This window comes from Podarcis vaucheri (assembly GCF_965113315.1).
Source record: "Podarcis vaucheri genome assembly, chromosome: 5".
Classification (NCBI taxonomy): Eukaryota; Metazoa; Chordata; class Lepidosauria; order Squamata; family Lacertidae; genus Podarcis; species Podarcis vaucheri.
Genome location: NC_138763.1, coordinates 84,152,390 through 84,175,889, shown reverse-complemented (window position 1 = coordinate 84,175,889; position 23,500 = coordinate 84,152,390). Strand labels below are relative to the sequence as shown.

At 45.2% G+C, this 23,500-nt stretch overlaps 1 protein-coding gene across 2 annotated transcripts in view; it reads left to right on the top strand.

Annotated features, from left to right (window-relative positions):
• The first annotated feature begins 1,098 nt into the window (after positions 1–1,098).
• The window catches only part of ANXA11 (annexin A11), a 35,711-nt gene continuing 13,309 nt past the window's right edge, over positions 1,099–23,500 (top strand). Inside the window, exons 1-5 of one of the 2 annotated variants that reach the window (XM_082224799.1) lie at positions 1,099–1,259; positions 18,357–18,417; positions 20,115–20,227; positions 21,886–22,293; positions 22,648–22,735. In XM_082224799.1, coding sequence (XP_082080925.1) covers positions 18,366–18,417; positions 20,115–20,227; positions 21,886–22,293; positions 22,648–22,735 — 661 coding nt within the window. In that variant the 5' untranslated portion in view covers positions 1,099–1,259; positions 18,357–18,365. Of the gene's footprint in view, positions 1,260–5,870; positions 6,039–18,356; positions 18,418–20,114; positions 20,228–21,885; positions 22,294–22,647; positions 22,736–23,500 lie in introns of those variants that run through there. The other variant, XM_082224798.1, reaches the window with a different exon arrangement.

Here is a 23,500-nt window from a genome sequence, read left to right as displayed (position 1 = left end):
GGAGCCAGAATTTTAACAGGTGCTGCCTGCTAAGACCACGTAAAAGAACCACATGGTCTGTCTGCTAGTTTCTGGGCTTCTTTTTGTTTTTTAACTGAATGTGCGAACCACTCAGAACTATGGTTATAGCGTGGTATATAAATGTAATAACTGAAGTAATGACTGTAGAAACATTTTTTTTTTTAACTATGTCAAAAAGTGAGACCAATGAAAGGGTGTGTGTGTCATACCAGTTTCCTTGGAGTGTGATTTGCCTGTTGCTTTGGAAATAAGCTCCAACTTCTGGATGACACAACTTCTGTTGTGACACAGAGGCACATGAACATTAACACAAGGTACTTGCTCTGTGCTAATAACAGATGTCACTACTTTTGGTAGGATTTGTCTTTTTATGAACAGGATTGGTTTAAGGAAGGTGCTGTTTATTTCAGCATTGTTACATCGTTAAGTAGAAAGAGATTTTGTTGTGCTGAAGGACTCTAATGGACATGCCTTAGTCGTATCCCCTCCCCCCCCCGGAATGTGCAGCACACTTTTAAAGTTCCCAGTTAGCTGCCTGGTGGAGTGTGAATGGGTGTCTTTTCTGGGACAGATCCATACAATTGGCTCAGGCAAAGGAATTCCCAAATTGTTGAGTGTTAGATTTAAACTTAACTGCGGGAGGCAGTGGAAGACAGGAGTGCCTGATCCATAGGGTCACGAAGAGTCGGACACGACTAAACGACTAAACAACAAGATTTAAACTTAGTTTTGGTCATTCAAGAAATGTGCAAAATATTAAGAAAACTGGATGACACGAGGTTAAAAAAAATGGATCACTTGATATGGAATGACCCGTTGGTAACAGAAGCGGACTTAAGAATCGCCTGAGCTAAATATTCCGAAGCGAGCGCGGGCGTGGCGGGGCTTTAGCAAGAGGAGGTGCACGTGTGTATGAGAGATTTCTTTCATGGGCAGACAGAGCGGTTACGCAGCAGACCTGTCATTTGTTCCACCCGAAAATGTTTGCAGCGTGAAACCCGACGCTGTTGTTGCTGCAGCAGCTGCCGCCAAGTGGGAGGGCCCAGGAGGAGGAGGAGGAAGGAGGAGAAAGTTCAGCTCCTCCTCCTCCTCTTCTGGGCTCTTCAGTTACAGTATTTTCTTCCATCTCGGAAGAGTTAGGCGAGCAGAGCACGGCTGAGAAAGCAAGAGGAGGACACGCCGCGCTTGGGCGTTCCCTGGACCTTCCTGGACAGCCTTCCTGGGGGCTCACCTGTCAGGTGAGAGGGTTGCGCCAGGGGGGGGGGGCGCAGCTGCGCCTTCGTGCCCGGCTGCTGCGGGCGCTGGCGGGCACCGGGCGCGTCTCTGCTGGAAACGGAGCCCCGGGCGAGGCGGGCCTTGAAGCCAGCAAGGCGGGGGACTCCCTGCTGCCACACACCTATAGCAGGTTGGGAAGCAGCCCCTCTCAGTGGCGTAGCGTGGGGGGTGCAGGGGGGGCCGGCCGCAACATCTGGGGGTTAGGGTTAGGGGGCGCAAATCCACGGGTTAGGGGGCGCAAATCCACGGGTTAGGGGGCGCAAATCCATGGGTTAGGGGGCGCAGATTACTTGCCTTGCCCCGGGTGCTGACAACCCAAGCTACGCCACTGGCCCCTCTTAATTCAAGGGGGCCTGAATCTCAGGGAAGCTGGTGCCCTTCCTCTCTTAGGTCGCCCCGATCTAAACTGGGTTTGCGGGAAGGGCTGCCCTCCCTTCTCAAGCGCAAACATGGCTTGCAAGTCTTCCTTCTCTGCCCGCCAAGGGCGGAGGTGCTGGGTTGGGTCGAGGAGGAGCGGGAGCCTCGGGCTGCTGCTCCTTGTTGGGCCGAACAGCCGGGCTCGGTGCGGGCCTTGCTCTGCAACAGGGCGGAGGGGACTTTTCCAACTTACAGCTTCCAAAACTTGAGGGGTGCTCAAAAGTTGTAACGTGACTTGGGAATTCAAAAGATTTACTAGGATGTTTGGTGGGTAACACCAGTGTAAAATCGCATAGAAATCATTAAAAAAGGATGGCCGAGTGCTTGTAGTTGTGTAATATATTAATAGTTATTATTTAGTGTCACCTGATATTTTCAGAAGGTAGAATTAAAACGGTTTTCTGAAAGCAAGTTCATGTGCTTCTTCAGCAGATGTAGACTAACCAAGCTAAATGTTGTCCAAACACAAAAATAGCAGCAGATTTGAATTCCTCAGACGTATTTTCAAGACCCCTCGCAGAAGAAAATGGCAAAAAATAAGCTTCACTCCCTAAAATGGCACGCTCTACTCGTGTAAGCTTTTCTGCTTTGCAGCATAGAATAATAGAATCATGGAGTTGGGAGGGACTATGAGGGTCATCTAGTCCAGCCCCCTGCAATGCGGGAATCTCAACTGACATGACATATTGTCATCCAACTTCTGCTTAAAAACCTCCAAGGAAGGAGAGCCCACCATTATTATTATTATTATTATTATTATTATTATTATTATTCCTATTCCTTAAATGTATACTTGATGTCTTCTCTTAATGAATTCTTAACAACAGTCCTTTCCGTTGCCTTTACTTGTTTTATTTAAAAAAACACAAAAAAACCTGGCAAATTTTAAATTAGAAGTTCCTTGGGGCAGGGACTTTTCTTTCTGATGTTGGGTGTTGTTGCATTGTAAGGTGCCTTGGCATTGTGAAAGTAAATAATTTCTACTGGGCCCTTATAATAGCTGCATTTATGTTGTTTATTTCTGGCCTTTGAAGTGCTTCAAGTACATGATTTCAGTAATCCTGTAATTAACACCTGCATTTTTTGCCCCCTGTATCCTGGCCCATCACAGCAGCCCTCAAGTGCAGGACAGAAGTTATTTACTTATTTATTCTGTTATTTATTTATACTTCTTCCATCCTCCAAAGCAACATACATGGTTCATCTCTTTCCTCCATCGTATCTTAACAACAAACCTGTGAGGCAAATGAATGACATGCTCAAAACCTCCTTGCAAGTTCCATGCCTGAATGGAGATTTGAATCTGAGTCTCTCCAGTCCTAGAATGAAACTTTAATTGCTTCTCTGCACCACTTGTACATAGGGATAGGCCTGCTCTTGTCAGACTAGGTACATCCGGTGGGCTTAAGGTTAAGGTCGAAGACCTCAAGAACAAATACCTGAAAGCAGATTGGCAGTGCTTGGTGAAATCTCAAACCTGGGATGTGAGGAGGAATTTGGTGCCCTACATAGCATCTTCCCTATGACTAACGGAGGCAGACCAAATTATGTTAGATAAGCAGCTCTATGAAAATTTGCTTATTTGTACATAATATATACAGGGTGTGGAACCATGAGTTGTCTCAGTAGAGATCTTTTTTAATTTTACATGAAGTTGTACACCTTGCCTTCTGTGGATTGTAAAATGCTTTGCACAGTTGGAACGCTATAATATTTTTTATGAAGTGCGCTAGGTACCACACAATAATTTCTAGACATGCGTGATGCAGATTTTTAAGGCCTAGCTTATTTCTGTAATTTTAAGTTGCTTAAGACTGAATTCCATATTATGTTGTCATTGTTACCTGCCCCGAGACCTTAGGGTGAAGGATGAGTAATAAATTGTTTTAGTAGTAGTAATTAATAATAATAAATAATAGAAATGCGTAGTGATATGTGTGGATTTGTGGTCTGCGATACTTTCCCTTGTTTCCCAAATGTGGCAGTGTTGTTTTCTTTCCCTTCCTGTGTGTGAACTGACAACAAAGAATGCTCTGTCTCTTTATCTTCTATAGTTGTTCCTAATAACATTGCTGTTTCTGGGATCCTGTTTCTGGTTGTTTGTTGCAGAGGATTCTGGTTTAGGGGCTCCTGCACAGGATTATTTTGCTCCCAGGATTATTTTGGGATGTGTGTCTTGTTGGTAGACCTGCCTGAAAGCTACTGTAGTGACTGAAATGCTATGTTGCTGGTCTAGCATATCCCATAATGCTGTTGTAATATGCTAGTGGATAGGGGTGGGGTGCTTAACCCTCCTCCCTGCCAATGACTCCAAGCAGCTTTCAGTTCATTTCCCCCCAGGTGAGCTCTTAAACTGGAGCAAGGCCAGTTGAGATCAGCCTTCAAAGAACATTTGCATGGGAGAACTGGCAGCAGGTACAAGAGAGATTAGTCTCTCATTTCAGCCTGCTGACCCCTCTGCTCCGCAAGTCCCATCCCCAACCCCCAATTCCTGGTCGGGAATGGGGTTAGGAATGTTCTTATGCCAAAATCATATGTAGCTCTGCCCAGAGCGTAAGATGTGGGAATCCCCTGGTTCAAATTACCAGTACACATCGCGGAGAAACACATTTGATGGTTCCAAGCCACGGTCTTTCGACTTTTTCACTTCCCTATTTGCAATGTAGGGGATAATTATGCCGGCTCGCTTTGTAGATCTCTCAAGTCTAGAGCGATGGGATGGATATTTGCAATGACTGTTCATTCTCATTTAGATTTCAGCCTGCGCAAATCAACAGGCTTCGCAGAACCAGCCAGTATAACATCAGATCCTCTTTTCCCCGCGCACTGTTTTAATTTTTTATGTACTGCCACCCCACCCTTTTGAGCTGTGGTGTGAACTTGCCGTGGCAATGGGTGGCCAGTTGTGTCTCCCCTGATCAAGTGGGCATAAAGTGAGGCAATTGTTACCACAGAATTTGCGTGTTGGCAACTGAGCCCTGTTCCCCCCACCCTGCCTTACCTCACCATACTCCGTTGCTACGGGTGCTTCTATCCCAGCTAGAGTAGTGATAAAAAATGGGATTAAAAATGAAGAAATGTACCAGGGGAGAGGCAGGGTTCAGCTGCCTTCGCCCATGCGCAACATTTGTGGTAAGAGTTGCCACCTTCACCACCCGGGTGTTATGTGTGAATTGGGCAGAGAGGCCAGGAAGTGCGCCTGGCCCCTTCATGTCCGGTTTAGACCTTGGTTTCAGCATGTGGACGTCTGGAAAAAGGAATCGGTGTGGCCTCAGTTCGGGCCTTGGAGCTTTAAGTCAGTTCGTTGCTCAGTTTCGGACAAATTCCAATCTCTTGGCTTCCATCCCTCAGCTGCTGGGCACGGGAATGCAAATGCAGAACAGGGTGGTAACGAGGCCAAACTAAAAATAGGAATGTACATTTTGTAGTATTGAATAGCCAATAGGTTGTATTAATTATGACCACTACGTTCCATATAAAAATATATGCAGAAACATAACTCTGCTCTAGTAAAACAGGCCAGAGAATGAATTTTTTTGGAGGAGAGGGTTTCATGCAGTGGTGGTTGCTAGCTACCCCGTATTATCCTGAGCCCATCTTGCCTCATAGGGTGGTTGTGAGAGAGAAGCAGCAGCCCAAGGTTGTTTGGGGATTTTTATGGACCCAAAATCCACATACACACAAATTAATAAACACTGGCTCCAGTCTAGCAGGAGGTTGAACTGCAAACAACCCATTGAAATGACTGTGCTCATGCAAGTCCTCTTCATTTCAGTACAAGAAAACCTCTCGAGTTGCACCTAGGGCAAATGCATTAAATTCTGTGCATCAAATCAATGATCAGGCAGGGAATTTTTTGATTGTGAATTCAAGCACACTGGACAGGTTTTATTGTTGTAGGCCTCCGAACTTCAGGAAGAAGGATGTGGGAAGAAAACTTCATTAACCAAGGGCTGCTTTTGTTTCATTGCCCTTTCTTCCTCATTAACTCCCACATGTTTCTTTGTGCATTACAGCTTTAAGTGCTCAGTAGCAGTTTCTGCTTTCCTTCTAGAATAATTGACTTGTGACATCACTGCTGGCTGTCATGGAAACCATAACAGCCCAGCACAGTGTGTGGCAACCTTCCCCAACTGGGTGCCCTGTATTTTTATGGGATCACATCGCCCAGCCAGCACAATGCAGCTTCTTAAAATGGGACAAGCGCTGCAGGAACTGGCCAGGAACTCCACTGCTGATGGGAGCTCTTCTCATGAACTTTCTTACCACCCCAGTTCAAGAAGGATGTAAATACAATGGATGGGATTTGGAGGAGCACGAGGGAGGTATGGAAGAGGTTTGTTAAAGTAATGGGGAAAGTCTTCAGGTGTTGAAGATCAGTGTAGTTGGCCAACTGGCGATCCTTGGGCTGGAACAAGCTTTTGAAATAATTGTCCCTGGAAGCTCTGACAAAATCAAGATGTGGCAGAAAGTTTGCCTGTGCTTTTGGCTTGTAAGAAAATGGTTCCCAAAAGAGCGAATCCGACGCTTTAGGTTAAATCTGGATTGTAAATCTAATTCTGTAGAGTTTTGAAGCCCTTAAGATGGCACCAACTTCCTTGCCATCTGTGAAGAAAGGTCAGTTTGTATAGCAAAATATACTCTGGCTCCCAAGTTACTATAGTTCAGACCCTGAAAACATAGATTTGCCATTCCAGGGATACAGTTAAATTAATGGTTTTCAAATTTCATACCTTCTGGAAACCTTTTTGGATGGATCCATCTACTGAGGAGCCTTCCTCTATAGAGAAAATTCTGGAAAGCATTAGAGGGGCACTCTGGATTGGTTAGTACATAATGGCCAAACTATGATTTGGTGACTGAGACTTTGGTTGTGCTTATAGTTTGCTTGATTTGAACCCAGTGGCAATCTAAGGAAGTAAGAGAGAATTAATGTGATCTGGCAGCATGGTATGCATGATCATGTGCATGATCTTTCGAAACCAAGTTGAGAGAGAGCTGCTACTCTAAATATAGCATTTGCCTACAAAAAGATTAGCCTTAAGGTACCAGTGTGGTTTTAAAAGGAAAGTAGTAATAGAAGCTTGCATTTTTAGCTGTATCATAGTATATTCTATATCTTAAATAGTAAGCTTAGTTCCCTGAGTGTCAGTCCTTGTGTAGATGGAAATGAAAAGGGGAAGGCAGCAGAATTAAGAAACCCCTCCTCCCTGGGCTTTTTTTAGCTGGAAATCACTGGAACTCAGTGCTGACACCTCTCAGGTGGGCGCCATTGCCATTCTTAGAGAACGAGGGAGGCGTTCATGGTGAGTTTCCAGCACCTCTTTTTCTATAAGAATAGCACTGGGAACACCAGTATTTACAGTAGTGCTTTAAAAACCTTGAGCAAAAAAAGGGAGGTGGGCGGGAACTCGAAACGGATTAATTCTCATTGACCGCATAATGCTGACTGATAGGGAGGAAAAGGAAAATGGGTGGGAAGCTGGGAGTGGTATGGAATATCCTTGAAACTAGTATGGCTGGGGCTCGGAGCAGTCTGCACTGCATCATATATAGGGAGCCACCATGACTAGTTGCCATTGACACCCTTATCCTCTGTGACTTTGCCTACGTTAAAATGCAGGCTTTGCTCTCACAGAAGGCAGCGGTGGCCATGAACAAGGAGCAGGGGTGGTTGCCCCAGGTGCAAAATTTCAGCACCTGGTGCTTCCTCTATACTGCTGCATGCTTCTGTTGCTGGGCTCCGTTGAAAACGGCTTCTCCATACGAAGCAGGAAGTGAGCTCTCCAGACAACGGAATGACTCTTATCTCTGCGGCAGCAATCTTCTGGGTGACAGGGACGCTGTTAGGCAGTTGAATGCACATACGTACTCCGTCCATTTCCCTCCCACCCACCCCTGCCCCTCTGCACAGCCCCGGACACTGGCTACCCATGCTATGCCACTGCTAGATGGGCATTGAGCTGATCCAGCAGGTTAAGCCCCTTTAGCTGTGTAAGGTGGTAGCCATCACAACATCTTCTGGTAACTAATTTCTTAAGTTCTGCATCCTACATATTGAAAAAGTCTCATCCTGCCCCAGTCGAGGCTAGTCCATTGCCCCACCCTCAGCCAGCCTTCACCTGCCTGCTGTTGTACTTTCATCAGATCCAGGGCTGACTCTGGCTCTATCCACTTCTTGTCTCCCTTGGCTTCTGCCCTACTGGTTCCATGGAGCACCACTCCACCCCCTGACCCAAATGTATATTTATATTGGTGGACATGGCATGAAATCCTACAATCATCTGTACGAAAACTAAACAGGGGAACTCTGCAGTATAGAAACAGTGGCTTTATTAATGCTGCTAGGTAAAAAAAACAAACCCAAAACCCCACGGTTGTAAAAACTGTAGGCCTCTATTTACACTGCAGGCTTTGAGGGAAAGACCTTATTCATCCTTCAGCAAGCGAGTTCTCACATATAAATTGAGAAACTTTGTGCTTCTTTGGGGTATATAAATATGCCTCAGCTGTCCAATTTAAAGAAGTCCATTCAGCCGTGTATTTGCCAGACTCCAGTGATTCACCCTTTAATTGTTTTCTGATGTAAATTTATAAATCCCACTCATGACCTACTTTCCTTTTGGGGAGAAGTATTCTCTTTTATTATTTATTTTAAAAGATTAAATGGAACTGCTAAAGTAATGAAAAATTAATCTGGTGCCTTTTAAAAAAAACACAACAACACCAGCATGTTAACTGTTACAATACTTTTCAAAAACGGGTCAGAGTAGTTATGTTGACTCACAGGAAAAAATTCATATTGGGCCAGTACCTTCATTAAAACAACCAGTTAAGTCACATCATTCATTATTATGCAAGCTTTTGAGCTAAGCACCACTAGATGACTAGATGGTACAAAATAATGCAAGGCAATAGGATGAGGAACAGGATTTTATTTTATTTTATTTTATTGGCTGGTGTTCAAGTCAACCACATCTGGATCTAACAATAGTCTTATGATGGAGTGTGGCAACAGGAGACCAGAAAACTTTCAAAAGAACAGCAAGCATAATATAATCTGCCTTGCTCTTGAATACTGTGGGAGGGTCTACTACCTTGTAAACTTTAGATATTTCATTGGGAAGGGTATAATTTAAAAAGCATTTGGGGAATGATCATCTTGCCCTTGGTACACTGGTCACTATAAAATCCAGTAGGAATATGCAGTGGCAAATGGTTCCGGGTAATTCTTTGTTACTGTTTATATAGTTGAATATATTTTGGTGTGCTAATAACTTATTAGTGAGGCCCATAGCATTCTTCTGTAGTTATGAGGAAGTTTTACTTTGAGGAAGACTCCTTGGGTTTCCCCCAGAGTTTCAAAAGACTATTTTCCCTTTGGATATTTAAGATGCCTCAGAACATTTCAGTTCCTCACAGCATGCAAGTTTCCGTTCTCTCTTCAATTGATCAAAGTACTTCAGCCAAATTATGGCACACGTTGGGTTTGGTTATATATACAGTGTCTCAGCATGTGGAATGGCTGTAGGGATGTGGCTCCCTTGGTGATATTTTTGTCCACATCACTAATCTTTCAGCGCAGGAAAATGAATTGATGAGATGGAAATGGATTAAAACTTCCAAATGCTACAGGACATTGAGAAGTCTGAGACATATCTGATCAGACAAGGTTTCGTCTGGGTTTCCTGTGAATTAAGAGTAGAATTGCAGAAGGTGGTGCTCTATTCCAGTGAAATGCTAAAATGTGCAACACTTTAATTAAAAAAACCGCCCTGCAATTTCTAGATTAGTAATTCACGGGCAACACGTCAGAATATCATTTGCAATCCAGCAACAACTTTCTGGTGATAGCTATGAGGTTTCAATCTGATAAAGAGTTCTTAAACCATTGAAACAATACATGTAGAGCTCCAAACCATTTCTTGATTCAGTCAGTTTGTAAAAGCCACATAAACCGGAGTGTTCATTTACAGATTTTTCACCTGTTTTCTTTTGTCCATGATTGACAGCAACTTGCAGGAACAGTGCGAGTGTCTGACATATGAAAACCTCTCTGTGTTAGCTGGACTGGGTCTGTTTAAATAGTTGCATCTTGGAAAGGTCAAATGCACCCAAAGGAAATGCTGATAAAAAGAATTGCTGCCTTATCACTCATAACAGGCATGTCATAAAGCAGAGTTCGAGGCTGCAGGAGACAGTGCTTCCTTAGATTAGTCAAGAGTTCACAAACTAATATATAATATGTTACAAAGGCGTCTCATGTGACTTTTAAGGTTTCTGTGTGATACAGTTGGATCTTTCTCAGGCTTAAAGGCAGGGCTGTTTTTCAGCCGGGACTCTTCAGAACTCAGTTCTGGCACCTTTCAGGTGGGCACCATTGCCATGATAAGAGAACAAGAGGCGTTCATGTTGAGTTCCAGCACCTCTTTTTCCCTAGAAAAATAGCTCTGCTTTTAATGTGTGGCCATCTTCATGTGCATCATTGTTAGGCGCTAACATTTGTAGCTCAAGAACAGGATATGATGGATTAGAAAATTTGTGGTGTGATGGATTAGAAAATTTGCTGTCTGCCTGGAAAAACCCACTGTTTTCAAATGAAAGAGGCAGGTTCAACTTCATTCAGAAACTAAGCAAAGGCACTTCAGTTTTATGTCGCATGCCACTGAACTTGGTGGAGTTCTTTCAATTCAAACTTCACTTTTGTGACCTAGGCCCACATTTACAGCTGCAATGTCAAAATATTACATTAGGCTGTGCTATGGATGGCTTTTGACAGGGTGACCCCACATGTTGGGTTTCTTCCTTGTTCAGCTGGCAATGTGGGTGGCTCCTATCCAAAGTTGCTTGCCTGGCTCTGCAACTCCTAAATATAATTTTCCCCTTTGGGTGGGCCTGAATATTTCTCAGTTGACAGCTGAATGCAGAGTTGGCTGGCTGGTTGCAGGGGTTTGTCTTGTTTGAAACTACGTGGAAAAGGAGGAAAGCTGTAGAGTGTGTATGAACAGACCACGCCAAATGCAACATGTTCTAATAGTTCTTCCTATATTTGGGTAGCTTGTCCTCCTGCTCTGTGTATTTGTACTTGCCCTTTGTCAATATTGTGTCATCTGCGCTTATATTTTTAAGGGAGCAAGCAGAACACATGCTCTAGGGATTGCTTTAGGAGTAGGAGCAGTAGGAGCTGAGAGTAAATTTCTCTAGGAAAACCACTATCTATTTTTCAGGTTTGTTTCATGTATTGCAAAATCTAATCAGTTACCAGGTTAGCTTAAAAGCACACCAGTGATTGACTCAAAGAAGTTCCAATTAAGTGGGCAGCATATATTTTTTTTTACAGAATTGTAAGGCAGGAAAAGCACATTCCATCTGCAAGTTATCGTAACAAACATTCCCCTCTTCTCTCTTTGCTTTCAGAGGATGTTGAGTTACTGTCCCCCCCCAACCCAATATTCTTTGCAAATTGATATTGTTTGCCTTTGTAATACCTTTGTAAGGCAAGTTGTTTACTCTTTCCAAATTCTGCTGCTGCTGGTGTAAGGCTGCTAGCTGGGATTGCAAAATACCACCAGAGTCCCATCTGATACTGTTTTCCGGAGTTGGTTCCGGGGGCCCTTTGGTGCGTTTGGGGCTGTTTGTTTAAGATACTTTGATAACATATTACCCAATGCAGGTACGTACCAGAGAGAGAGAGAGAGAGAGAGAGCGCACTCCACAGCCTGTGCATGCTTGCAAACCAGGAAACAACATGATGTAACCTCCTGCTTTGTCATTCAGAATTTCACTTGAGCCTGTACATGGAAGGCTGTGGGATTTGCATGAGGAGGAAAGAGGATGCTAGTCAGGTTCGGCATATTGGTGTATCTAACTCTCAAGATTGTTGTAGTGCTTAAGTGTTTCTGTTTTGGTGTGCTGGCAGGATTGATAGCAGCCATCTATCTCCTAAACTTATAGCATTTTTATCCCACCTTTTTCTCCAAGGGGTACATGGTTCGCCCCCCTCCTCAGTTAATCCCTACAGTTACCCTGTGAGCTAAGTTAAGAGGCTATGACTGGGCAAAGGTTACCCAGTGAGCTTCATAACTGAATGGGGATTTGAACCCTGAACTCCCTAACCCTAGTCCGACACTCGGGGGGAGAAGGCACCTACACATTCCGTTGTGGCGACCGTAACCTGGGTTTAAGGTGCCATTTGGCGATTAGCTCATATATCTGAGTTTCTAACACTGCTTATTGCATCCTGCACCTGGTGGGAGCGTACTGCAGTTGAGGCAGGTGAACAGGGTGCAGGTGCGCAACATGTTTGCCTCTTTTACGACAGCCGGAATAGACTATGGAATGGACTTTGTTTGCAACCTCAGTTTGAATGGGGAATCCAGGCAACACAGGATTGCATCGCATCCCAGGGATCTCCACGGTGTTCCCCGTATTGTTCTTGTTGCGCAGTTGCAGTAATAACAGTGGCGGTGAACACGTAGCAAGCCATTTGTAGGATTTACTCAGGCTGCAGATAAGAACAGCTCTGCTGCAGGGTTGATGGCAACTGGGAGATAACCAGGAACTTGCGAATTGTAGGGCTCTTGCCACAGAGCGGAAGTCTGAGTCATTAAAAAATACATCAAATAAGGAAGGAGGAAGTGCCTGGTTTTAAAAGGGGCTGAAAAAAGGAAGCAAGAAAGGAATTGCTTCTGAGGAGTTGCTTCTGCCTTTCCCATAGGGAAGGGCATTGTGCAGATATTACGGGGATTATAGCGACACTCTAAACACTTGGTGGTACCAGAAAATTGTGTAGGAGCAGTGCCCCAGCTGCACTCAAAGGTCCAAGTGTAGAAGCAAGTGTTCATCTCTACAAACTGAGAGCCAGGGCTTTTTTTAAAAAAAAAAATAAAAGCCACAGTTTCAAGGTGTCAGGTTCCCTGGTTTGCATTTACGGATAGCTTTGCTGATAAGCCCACAACTGCTGCTAGCAACAGAGTTGACTAGTCTGTCAGCACTTATGCCTAGATGAGCTGTGTGTGCTGTGCATATTTCCTTGGCTTGTCTCCTGGAACCAGTTCTTACTTGTTACCGGCAAGTGGCTATTTATGCATCTGATTGAATGAACAACTGTCATTCCTTTCCATTCTCCACATTTAGTTAGTTAGTTTAATCTAAGTCAGGCATAGGCAAACTCCAGCCCTCCAGATGTTTGGGACTACAATTCCCATCATCCCTAGCTAACAGGACCAGTGGTCAGGGATGATGGGAATTGTAGTCCCAAACATCTGGGGGGCAGAGTTTACCTATGCCTGTTCTAAGTCATTTCCCCTTTGCAACAGTTTATTATAACTTTAAAAATCAAAACGAATTAAGATGGGAAGAACCTCCGAATGGTTTTTAGAATGTCACAGTATAAGAACTTTGGTTTTAAACTGTGCTCATAGACTTGGAAGAGTTGGAGGGGACCCCCAAGGGTCATCTAGTCCCACCAAAGTCCTGTGATGCAGGAATCGAACTCGCAACTTTCTGAGGAGCAAAATCACAACTAAGAGCTTTAGACAACAGTTATTGTGGCGTAAGTTTTAGTAGGCTAGAGCTCACCTGATCAAGTGAGTCGCTCTTTCAGATGCAGGATGTCGTGGGGGGGGGGAGCGTTGAAAGGCCATGGAATCTAAGATACAGAAGAATGAGTCTGTTCCCGTAAGGCATTTCTCCCTAAGGAGCTTTCAGATTGTTAAGTAGGAAACTTGAGAAATCTAGAAGCAAAACCAAAGCAATTTCAGTTCCTGGTGTTTTAATGGTGGGAATCTGACTGTTAATTACGGGCCTGCGCAACTACTGACTAGCCAAGCCTCACGCAGCCCACCGTCCGTGCATCATGACCTGCCAGAGGCTGGACTGCTCTCCTCTTTTTAAAGTTCTGCCTTGGCAGCAAGAACAGGAGGTTTGTCGAAACACTTGGTGGGCCATCATCCATGGTCAGTCAGTAGGGTGTGTTGAGCTTAATTGTGCCTCGGGTTGTGCTGGCCGGTAGTAGTAGTAAGTTGTATCTAGCATCCTCAGTTTGTGTTGCAGTGCCTCACTCCTCTGTTTCACTCAGTCTTGGGGAAACTGAATGAAGTATCTGAAGAAGTGTGCATGCACATGAAAGCTCATACCAAGAACTAACTTAGTTGGTCTTTAAGGTGCTACTGGAAGGAATTTTTTTATTTTGACTATGGCAGACCAACACGGCTACCTATCTGTAATTGGGGAAACTGGTGATGGAAGAGGAAAATTGAGTGGTTCAGCTCCCCATTTCTCTTAACTCCCTCTAACTTGCTATGGGTGGAAACTTCCCTTGGAAACTGCATGAGGCTTAAAAATTCCAGGTCAACATCCTGTTGTTGAGGACTGGCTATTTTCCTCTTGCTTTTGTTCCCAATGTTTCATCCCACCCTGTTAGTAGGCTGCAAATTATCTGGTGGTCGGTTTACATAGAGCTGTGTGGCTTTGTCCCCCACCAAATCAAATTCAACCTGCTGGCTTTGAATGGCAGCCCAGTGAGGACTCAGTGAAGCCTCACGGTTTTCCTACCTTCCTAGAACTGCAAAAATGGGGAAGGGGGTATTAAGTACCTGGCAGGCCTTAATAGGTTGCTAGTGGGCTACATTTGGCTTGACTGGTCCGTCACAATGGATTCTGGATTGATGTTATTGAATCTGTGAACTGCTGAATTATGCTGGAGGAGGGAGGAGGCATGTTAACACTATTTTTTTCCCTTTTGGTCTGTGCTGCGTGCAGTGTGCTATAAGAGATTAGGGTGTGGGTAGGTAAACTAAGGCCCAGGGGCCAGATCCAGCTTAATTGCCTTCTAAATCCGGCCCGCAGACGGTCTGGGAATCAGCGTGTTTTTACATAAGTAGATTGTCTCCTTTTATTTAAAATGCATCTCTGGGTTATTTGTGTGGTCTGCCTGGTGTTTTTACATGAGTAGAATGTGTGCTTTTATTTAAAATGCATCTCTGGGTTATTTGTGTGGTCTGCCTGGTGTTTTTACATGAGTAGAATGTGTGCTTTTATTTAAAATGCATCTCTGGGTTATTTGTGGGGCGTAGGAATTCGTTCATTCCCCCCCCAAAAAAATATAGTCCAGTCCCCCACAAGGTCTGAGGGACAGTGGCCCACGGCTGAAAAAGTTTGCTGACCCCTGGCTTAGGGCAATCCTTTTCAGTATTAACCATGGTTGGTGCCAGTGCATTTGTAACAGTGCACCTTGGTTAAATAAAACCATGCAGTTCAGATGAGAGGCTCCGAGATGTTTTCCGCTTATAGAATCATAGAATGCTAGAGTTGGAAGGGACCCTGAGGATTATCTAGTTCAACCCCCTGCAGTGCAGGGATATGCAGCTGTCCCATGCGGGGATCAAACCTGCAATCTTCACATGATCAGCCAACTGAGCTATTCAGGCTTGTCTTGTGCTTCCTGGGCATGAGTCCAAGCAGTTTTGCCTTTGCCCCACAGTCCCCGTCCCCCCAAATACCCCACTTTTCAGCAGTGAATTGGAGCAAACATCAATCCGGAGAAAATTGGTGTTGGCTCTGATTTAGCAGTAAAGATATCCCTGGGGGCAAGCAGCCGAAGTGTGAATGAGCCCTTAGTTCTGTAACACCTGTGTAAAACTATTCTCGTCATGGGCAGGGGCATTGCTGGATATCATAGTTTCAGAAAGTGCTGTGTGAAACAGCCATTTTAATTCCATTCCTAGTTAATTGCGCAAAAAAAAAAAAAGGAATTTTAAAGGAATTTCAAACCTTGGAAAAGACTATGTGGCGCACCTCCCCAGCACTGCCATTTCCTTCTAAATCTCTTTCATCTTCCATCTGTGTGTAAAATAGGAATAACATAAGTGTTTTACCAGTTTCACTAGTTCATAACGCCTCTGAAATTATCCATGTGCAGCTTCTGGTTAGCACAGTTCTAACTGGAATGTGGTCCCACAATATCACCATAGTTCCTGCAAGGTAACTCAGGGTGGGAAAGTTGGCATAGCAACGCACTTTGGCTTCAGACGGACAAAATGAATTCCAACCTCGGGGAGGCAGCTAAATCAACAAGCTTCTCTGCCTGCCGACTTGTGTTGCCTCCCAGCACAGTTCTTCGCTTGTGCCCTTTGTTCCCTCTTTACTTGCTGGCATTTGGTGTGGCTGGTAGGAATGAATGAGCTTATTATGGCTGTATTGCTTTTTTAAAGAACTTTACAGTTCTAGAGGCAGAGGGATCTAAGTATAACATCAAAAACTTGCTCTCCTGGATTTGTTCGTAATGGGGCAGATGTTTGTGTGCCACATCTGGAGAAGGCTCCCCTCTTTTTCCTGGTTGTTGCTAAAAAGTAATACTAGGTTCCATTGATGTATTTTCAGTTAGCTACGTTTCACGCCAAAGTAATGTGTTTGAGTTCTTGTTAGCTCTCATTTGAAAACCTTTACTTTGAAAAGTAGAAGTTATAAATGTAGCTTAAAATAAAGGAAGTGGCTTTATGTTTTTACTAGGGAGAAAGAACTGCTTGTGCACAGGAGAGCTTGTCTAACAGCCTGATTCTGGGGGAACCACCCTGGGAGTATTATTTAAGAGGGGGGACGGAGGGCAGGGAAGCTGAAGACAAAGCAGGGTCTGCTTTAGAAATTTAATCTGCAACATGCATATTTAAAGCGTTTTATATGTGCAGATAAGGAAAAAATGTCCTTGCAGCATACACATGCAGCATATCACTTGCGTTTGATTGACTGCTGGTTCCCCACTTTGTGAACATGATGCATGATGTTCACTGTTTGAACATGCATTGCAGGGGGTTAGACCACATGACCTTTGGTGTCCCTTCCAATTCTACAGTTCTCTGATTCTGAGATTAATAAGTACACATCTGCAGCTGTGTCATTAAAAAGGTGCACCAGTTTCCAGCCTGAGGATGAAAAACCACGAAAGTGTCCTTATTTTACCTGTGATTGCAATCATATGAAAAAGTCCCTTAGCTACAGTGCTTTGCGGTTTCCTAAATCTAGATCTCATACAGTTTTGGATGGCAGGATCTCCTGAGATTGCCAGGATCATGAGGTTACAATTCACCTCAGTGATAGTGGCATCAAAACTATAAAAATGCACAACATGATGTAATGAGAAATAGTTGCGTAGTGGCTAGGATTTGACAAAAAGACCCTTCATTTGTCCACAGATCCTACTTTGAGCCACTTGCCATCTCTCAGTGTAACCTACCACAAAGAATGATTTTGAGGATAATGGGTGAGGATGGGCAGAGCTTCGTGGAAGAAAGGCAAAACGAAGCTAAATTTGATGGTGAAATCCCCAAAGTTCAAAACAATCCCAGCTGCTTTAGTTTTAAGCTGCTATGTGTTGCGTATGTAAGAATGTACGGAGAGCCTGCAGGATCAGGCCAGTGGCTCATATAGGCCAGCATCCTGTTCTCAAAGTGGCAAACCAGATGCCTTTTTGGAAACTGCAAGCAGGATCTGAGCACTACTGCCTTCTTTCCAGCGACTGGTATTCAGAATGTAGAATTGTAGAGTTGGAAGAGACCATGGGAGTCATCTAGTCCAACTCTCTTCAATACAGGAACATTTTGCCCAGTGTGGGACTTGAACCTATGAACCTAAGATTAAGAGCCTCATGCTCTACCAACTGATATACTGTATTTTTCGCACCATAGGGCGCACCGGACCATAGGGCGCACCCAGTTTTTAGGGGGGGAATTCAAGAAAAAAAATCTTTTTCCCCCCCGCAGCCCCAAAGAGCAGCGTACAGGCTGCACACAACCTCTCCCTGCCGGAGGGGTTGCGTGCAGCTATGGATCAAGCCAAGGCAGCGAGCGGGATGGATCCCGCTCGCTGTTTTGGCTTCCCCTAGCCCCGTGCAGCCTCTCCCTCCCGGGAGAGGCTGCGTGGGGCTAAAGAATCCATAGCCCCGTGCAGCCTCTCCTTGGCAGAGGGGTTGCGCGCAGCTATGGAGGAAGCCAAGGCAGCGAGCGGGATGGATCCCGCTCGCTGTTTTGGCTTCCCCTTTAGCCCCGTGCAGCCTCTCCTTGGCGGAGAGCCAGGGCTTTCCTGGCTTTACTGGGAGGTGGGGGGATTCCCTCACCTCTCCCAAAAGCCCGCAGAAGCCGTGCAAACCCTTTAAAGAGATCGCGGCTTCTCCTGGCTTTCCTGGGAGGCGGGGGGATTCCCCCGCCTCCCGCAAAACCAGGCTCCCCCCCCCGCCAGCCTTCTAACCAAGTGGGGGACAGCGGGAAGGGCGCGCTGCGCCTCTCCCGCTCTCCCCCGAGTTTGCGGGGCTGGCGACGGGGAGGAGCAGGCTTCTCCCCCTGCCAGCCTTCTAGACAAGTCGGGGGACAGCGGGAAGGGCGCGCTGCGCCTCTCCCGCTGTCCCCCGAGCTTGTGGGGCTGGCGGTGGGGCTCTCCTGAAGCCTGGAGAGCGAGAGGGGTCGGTGCGCACCGACCCCTCTCGCTCTCCAGGCTTCAGCGAAAGCCTGCATTCGCACCATAGAACGCACACACATTTCCCCTTCATTTTTGGAGGGGAAAAAGTGCGTCCTATAGTGCGAAAAATACGGTAAATAAAATATGTAATTAACACTTTGCAGTGTATTAAATCATTGTTCTTCTTTTTGCAGTCCTGCAGAATGAGTTATCCCGGGTATCCTCCTGCCGGTGGTTATCCACCTGCTGCTCCAGGTAAGCTTACTGTATTTCATTTAAGAATCATAGTAACCTGGCGGGAATTGGCTAACAGAAGGGTGCAAACCAGAGGAGTAGTGCAAATAACCTTGGATTCAGTCACCAGCATATTCAGTTGAAGGGATCTCCAGTTTGTAGAGCTCAAGAGGCCTGGGAGAGCTGTTGCCAGTCAGAGTAGACAGAATTGTGACTGATAAACTACTGGTCTGACTCTTGTATGCAGCAGCTGCATATAGCTTCCTATGAAGATATAGTTTACATTCCCTGCTGTTATCACCTGTTCTCTCTTACGTTGTTAGAAGGAAGGAAGAGACCGTTCCTCTTGCCATGTATTTTGCTCTAGTGTCTGTTATTTATACGCTGCATGTTTTGCAAACAGATGATTATCTATTTGACGGCCGTTTATTAGCCTTTGAAATGCACACATGGTTTTAGCGTAGCTGTAGTGAAGTTGGGAAATTTCAATAGATCCGAACTTTGGTCAAGTGAGAAGCAAAGTATTGTGGGAAGTCAAAAGCCATAAGATTTATGGGAAATGGGTTTTGTTGCTTTAACACTGCAGGCTAACAGTCTCCAAATGTGTGAAGTTGCTTATCTCAGGAAGAAACTTCTCCAGGTTGATTAGTGGCCTTCTGACACCTGGTACCTAACTCATTCACACCCAAACAGCATTGTTATCAACCCTAATCACTCTGGGAATGTGCATCTGCTGAGTGTCTGAAGAAGGGAGGAACTCTTTGATCCAAAGTCCTGGGAACTAACGAACTCAGCTGTCACAAGTTAAAATTATTAGTCAACTAGCTGACCATTGGTGAATTTAAACATAATCAGGAATTTTGGTTGGATCTGAGTTCTGTTTCCAAGTGAGATTTAGAAATAAAGATCCTAAAAAATCCGCAATTCTCCCGTCTGTTAGTTGCCACCTTGCTAACAGTTGTCCTGCCTGTGTGTCTTTGTGATGAAGATTCCTGCTGTCTTTGAGATGCGGATTTTACTGAGAAATCTGAAACTATTCTAACTTTGTCTTTGTTCTCATTTGTAAGTATGTTAGTTAGCTATATTCTACCATGTCTTTGTTTTACTGGTTTGAAATATATAAGAGAAGTGTCTGCTTTTTAAGCATGTTTAATTTTGTTATTTAAAATAAATTTTAAAAAGAGACCTTTTCCTGTCTTGTGTGCCAATCTGGGGGAAAGCCTGAATCCAGAGCCTGAACAATTAGCCATACTACATCTGTTAAACTTCTGCCTGCCTTTTGTGGAAACAAATTGTAGGTTGGGGCAGCCGGGAACTAGGAAGTATAACCTCCTCCCTTGGGTAATGTCTTCTGGTGCCCTGGCACAGGGGAGTGGTGGCAGCAACTACCTTTTTTGATGCGCTTTGTTCTGTAAAAAAAGTACATGCTGCCGGCCACCATTCCTGGAGACCTGATCCAGCTGGATGGTAAGGACAGGTGAGGGAGGGGCGAGTGGCCGGAGCATTACTACAGTAGCTTTCAGAGAACCTGTTGCTTTATGTTGCAGCATCTGTTGGTCCAGGGATGGAGAACAGAGCAAAATGGAACTGCATCAAAGCCTGCCTGCTTTTGCCAGTGGCCATTACAGTGAAAATTCTGCCATAGAAATCCATATGCTAACAAACAGATATACAACTGTTCTGTAGCTCTTGTGTATTTTTATTTTTTAATATTTCAGGTGGCAACCCCTGGGGGGCTCCCAGCTATCCTCCTGCAAATCCTCCTCCAATTGGGCTAGAAAATGTTGGAAGCTATGCCAACCAGTTTAATCCAGACTATATGTCAGGCATGGTGAGTAATTTCAGTTGGAATTTGGTAGATCTTCCCGTTTCCGCTAAAGCCAGCTGCGAAATTCTGCTGCCTGAATTTTTGTCTTCTTTTAATATATTTAGATCCTGCTTTTCAAGGAAGGGCCTCATAGTGGTTTACAGCAGTTATAAAGTTACATTCAACTTCTCTTCCCCTTGTCTTCTTTCCATATCTGTCCTTTATTTCATCAGTGGTAAAAGCTGTAACAGACAGATTATGTTCGCAACAGCATTCTCTGAAGCTCCTCCTGGCGGTTGCGGCAACAATAGCACATTTTCAAAGCTAAGCAGGGTCCGATATGGTTTCAAACTGGATGAGGGACCATGAGTTCAGATTATTGCATTTCAGGGAGTTGGCCTAGATGGCCCTTGGGGTTCCTCCAAATTTATGATTCTACAGTTCTGTGAAGCACAGTTCTGTGTAACAGGGTTCTCCACATCCCCAACTCTGTTTAACATGGCAAATGAGATATTTGCATAAGCCCATATCTCAAGCAGGCAAATGGTACAGAATGGTAAAACCCTGTTTATATGCCAATAAAAACCCCATATTATTGAGGAGGAAATGGATACTTTGCATGTGTAAAGTATTGGACATTAGCATATGCTTACATAGATGAAATGCAGAACATAAATATAAAGGTAGAAAATATAAAATAAAAATTTCTATGCCGTGGTTCAGTGTTGTACGAACGAACCTACCTTCCCTATCATAAGCTTTTTCTGATTAACTGCAGTGCAGCTTCTTGTTCAAATTCTAAACTGTGGTTTTTACTGTAGGTAGAGAAAACAAGACAGATTCGTAAACTACGGTGTGAAGTTACCTTGTTTCCACTAAGCATAGTTAACTCACAGTTTGGGTTACCGTGGTAACATGGCAAACTGTGGTTAATCAAAACCAGAAACGAAAGATTCCAAATTCATCTCTGCCACTGTGCTGGTGGAGGAGCAGGGAGTACACAAGCGAGCTCTTCTAGCCTGTTCAAAATGATGACCTCTTAATAGTTTGGATTCATGTGGAGCATCACACAGATAATAATAATAATAATAATAATAATAATAATAATAATAATAATTTATTTATACCATGCCCATCTGACTGGGTATCCCCAGCCACTCTGGATGGCTTCCAACCAAATATTAAAAACAATTCAGCATCATACATTAAAAACTTCCCTAAACAGGGCCGCCTTCCGTTGTCTTTTAAAAGTAAAATAGTTGTTTATTGCCTTGACATCTGCTGGGAGGGCGTTCCACAGGGCAGGCGCCACTACCGAGAAGGCCCTCTGCCTGGTTCCCTGTAACCTTACTTCTCGCAGTGAGGGAACTGCCAGAAGGCCCTCGGCACTGGACTTCAGTGTCCGGCCTGGATGATGGGGGTGGAGACACTCCTTCAGACAAGAGTAGCACAGTGGACAAGTAGCTGGGCGGTCTTGCCAAGAAGTCCCAAGCTCAAATCTAGTGAACCCCAGAGGTCTTAAGCAACCTCCTATCTTGTGGCTTCTTAGCTGTAATAATACTGGCCTATTTAGATGGCGGTTGTAAAGATGTACATAGAGTGCTCTCAACCCTCAAAGTGTTACAGAAATGTTACGTGCTATTTGAGGCACACGTGCTAACTTTGTGCATTTGATTGTTCAGGCTTCCAACATGTCGGGAACGTTTGGTGGCGCCAACGTGCCGCAGAGCATGTACCCTCCAGTCCCCGGTGGCTACCCCCCGGTTCCCCCAGGTGGCTTTGGACAAGCTCCTGGGGGCTTTGGGCAACCTCCTCAAGGACAGCAGCCGTCTTACGGAATGTACCCGCCAGCGCCAGGAGGAAACCCGCCAACAGGAATGCCATCTTATCCAGGGTATCCAGGTGGCCCGATGCCAGGAGCAGGACAGCAGCCCCAGCCGTATCCTGGGCAACAGCCATATCCTGGGCAGCAGCCAATGCCGCCGCCAGGGCACCAGCAGCCTATGCCAAGTTACCCTGCTGGCCCAGCTGTTAATCCTTCTATGCCATCTTACCCAGGACCAACAGTGCCCACCATTACTCCCGGAGCGGTAAGAGAACCGCTTCTTAAATTATTGAGCTTCCTTTTCTTCCAGTGTATAATAGGAAAAGTGCAAAAACTAAGTGTTTGATGGCACATGTTGCATCTGTGTGCCCCAGATGCTGTCGAATGCTAAAAAGTGATGGGAAGGAGTTCAGTTGGTGGTTGACAGGTGGTGCATGGGAAGGATGCTAGACCCTTACCCCACCACTTTCCACCAGCTATGGTTTCTGGGTATGTGCTTGCCGCGTTGAGTGGTGGGGGAAGGACGGGTAGTGATATGTTGTAAGGGAAAGTGGCAGGCAGGCGAAGTAGCAAACGTTGGCTGATAGCTTTCCCCCCCATTCTTCTTTGGACAATGCAGTCTGGAAACCGAGGCACAGTCCATGATGCTCCATCCTTTGACGCTCTGAGGGACGCAGAGGTGTTGAGGAAAGCCATGAAAGGGTTTGGTGAGTAGTGCTTGCACTCAAAAGTCGGGTGCTTTTTCTTCACGTAATGATGTCCTCTTTGTCCCACCCTTTTTCTTCTTGCACGTTCAGGGATGGTTTGGGTACTGCTTTGCAAAACGTTGCAGGTTACGTCTGTGTTCTGGGTAACGTGAAAGCGATTCTGAGTGTTGCCTCTTCTGCCCTTGGAACACAGCCTGTGACACTGGCCATGGGTCTGTTCTCTGTACCAGGGATTCAGAAATTCCATGAGTCCAACAGATGTATGCTCAAGTACACATAGAATAATAGAAATGTAAAAATGGAAGAGGGTCGTCTAGTCCGACCCACTGCAATGCAGGGATCTCAGCTAAAGCATCCATGACAGATGGCCATCCAACCTCTTCTTCTAAACCTCCAAGGATGGATGGTCCACCAGCTTCTGAAGGAGTCCTGGAGAGTCCACTGTTGAACAGGGTCAGAAAGTTCTTCCTAGGGTTTAGTCAGATTCTCCTCCTTGTAAGTTGGTTCGGGTCCCACCCTCCAGAGATGGAGGGAACATCTTCCATGTGGCAGCCCTTGAGATATTGGAGGAAGGCTATCCGACCTCCTCTCACAGAGGAAAGACTGTTCATGACTACTCTCCCTGATGGAAGCAGCCGTGCTTCTGATTTGCAGTTGCTGGACACAGGAGGTGAGAGTGCACTTGTGCCTGAGTCCTCCTTGCGGGTTTCGCAAAGGCATCTGGTCAGCCACTAAGAACAGGATGCTGGGCTGGATAGGTCACTG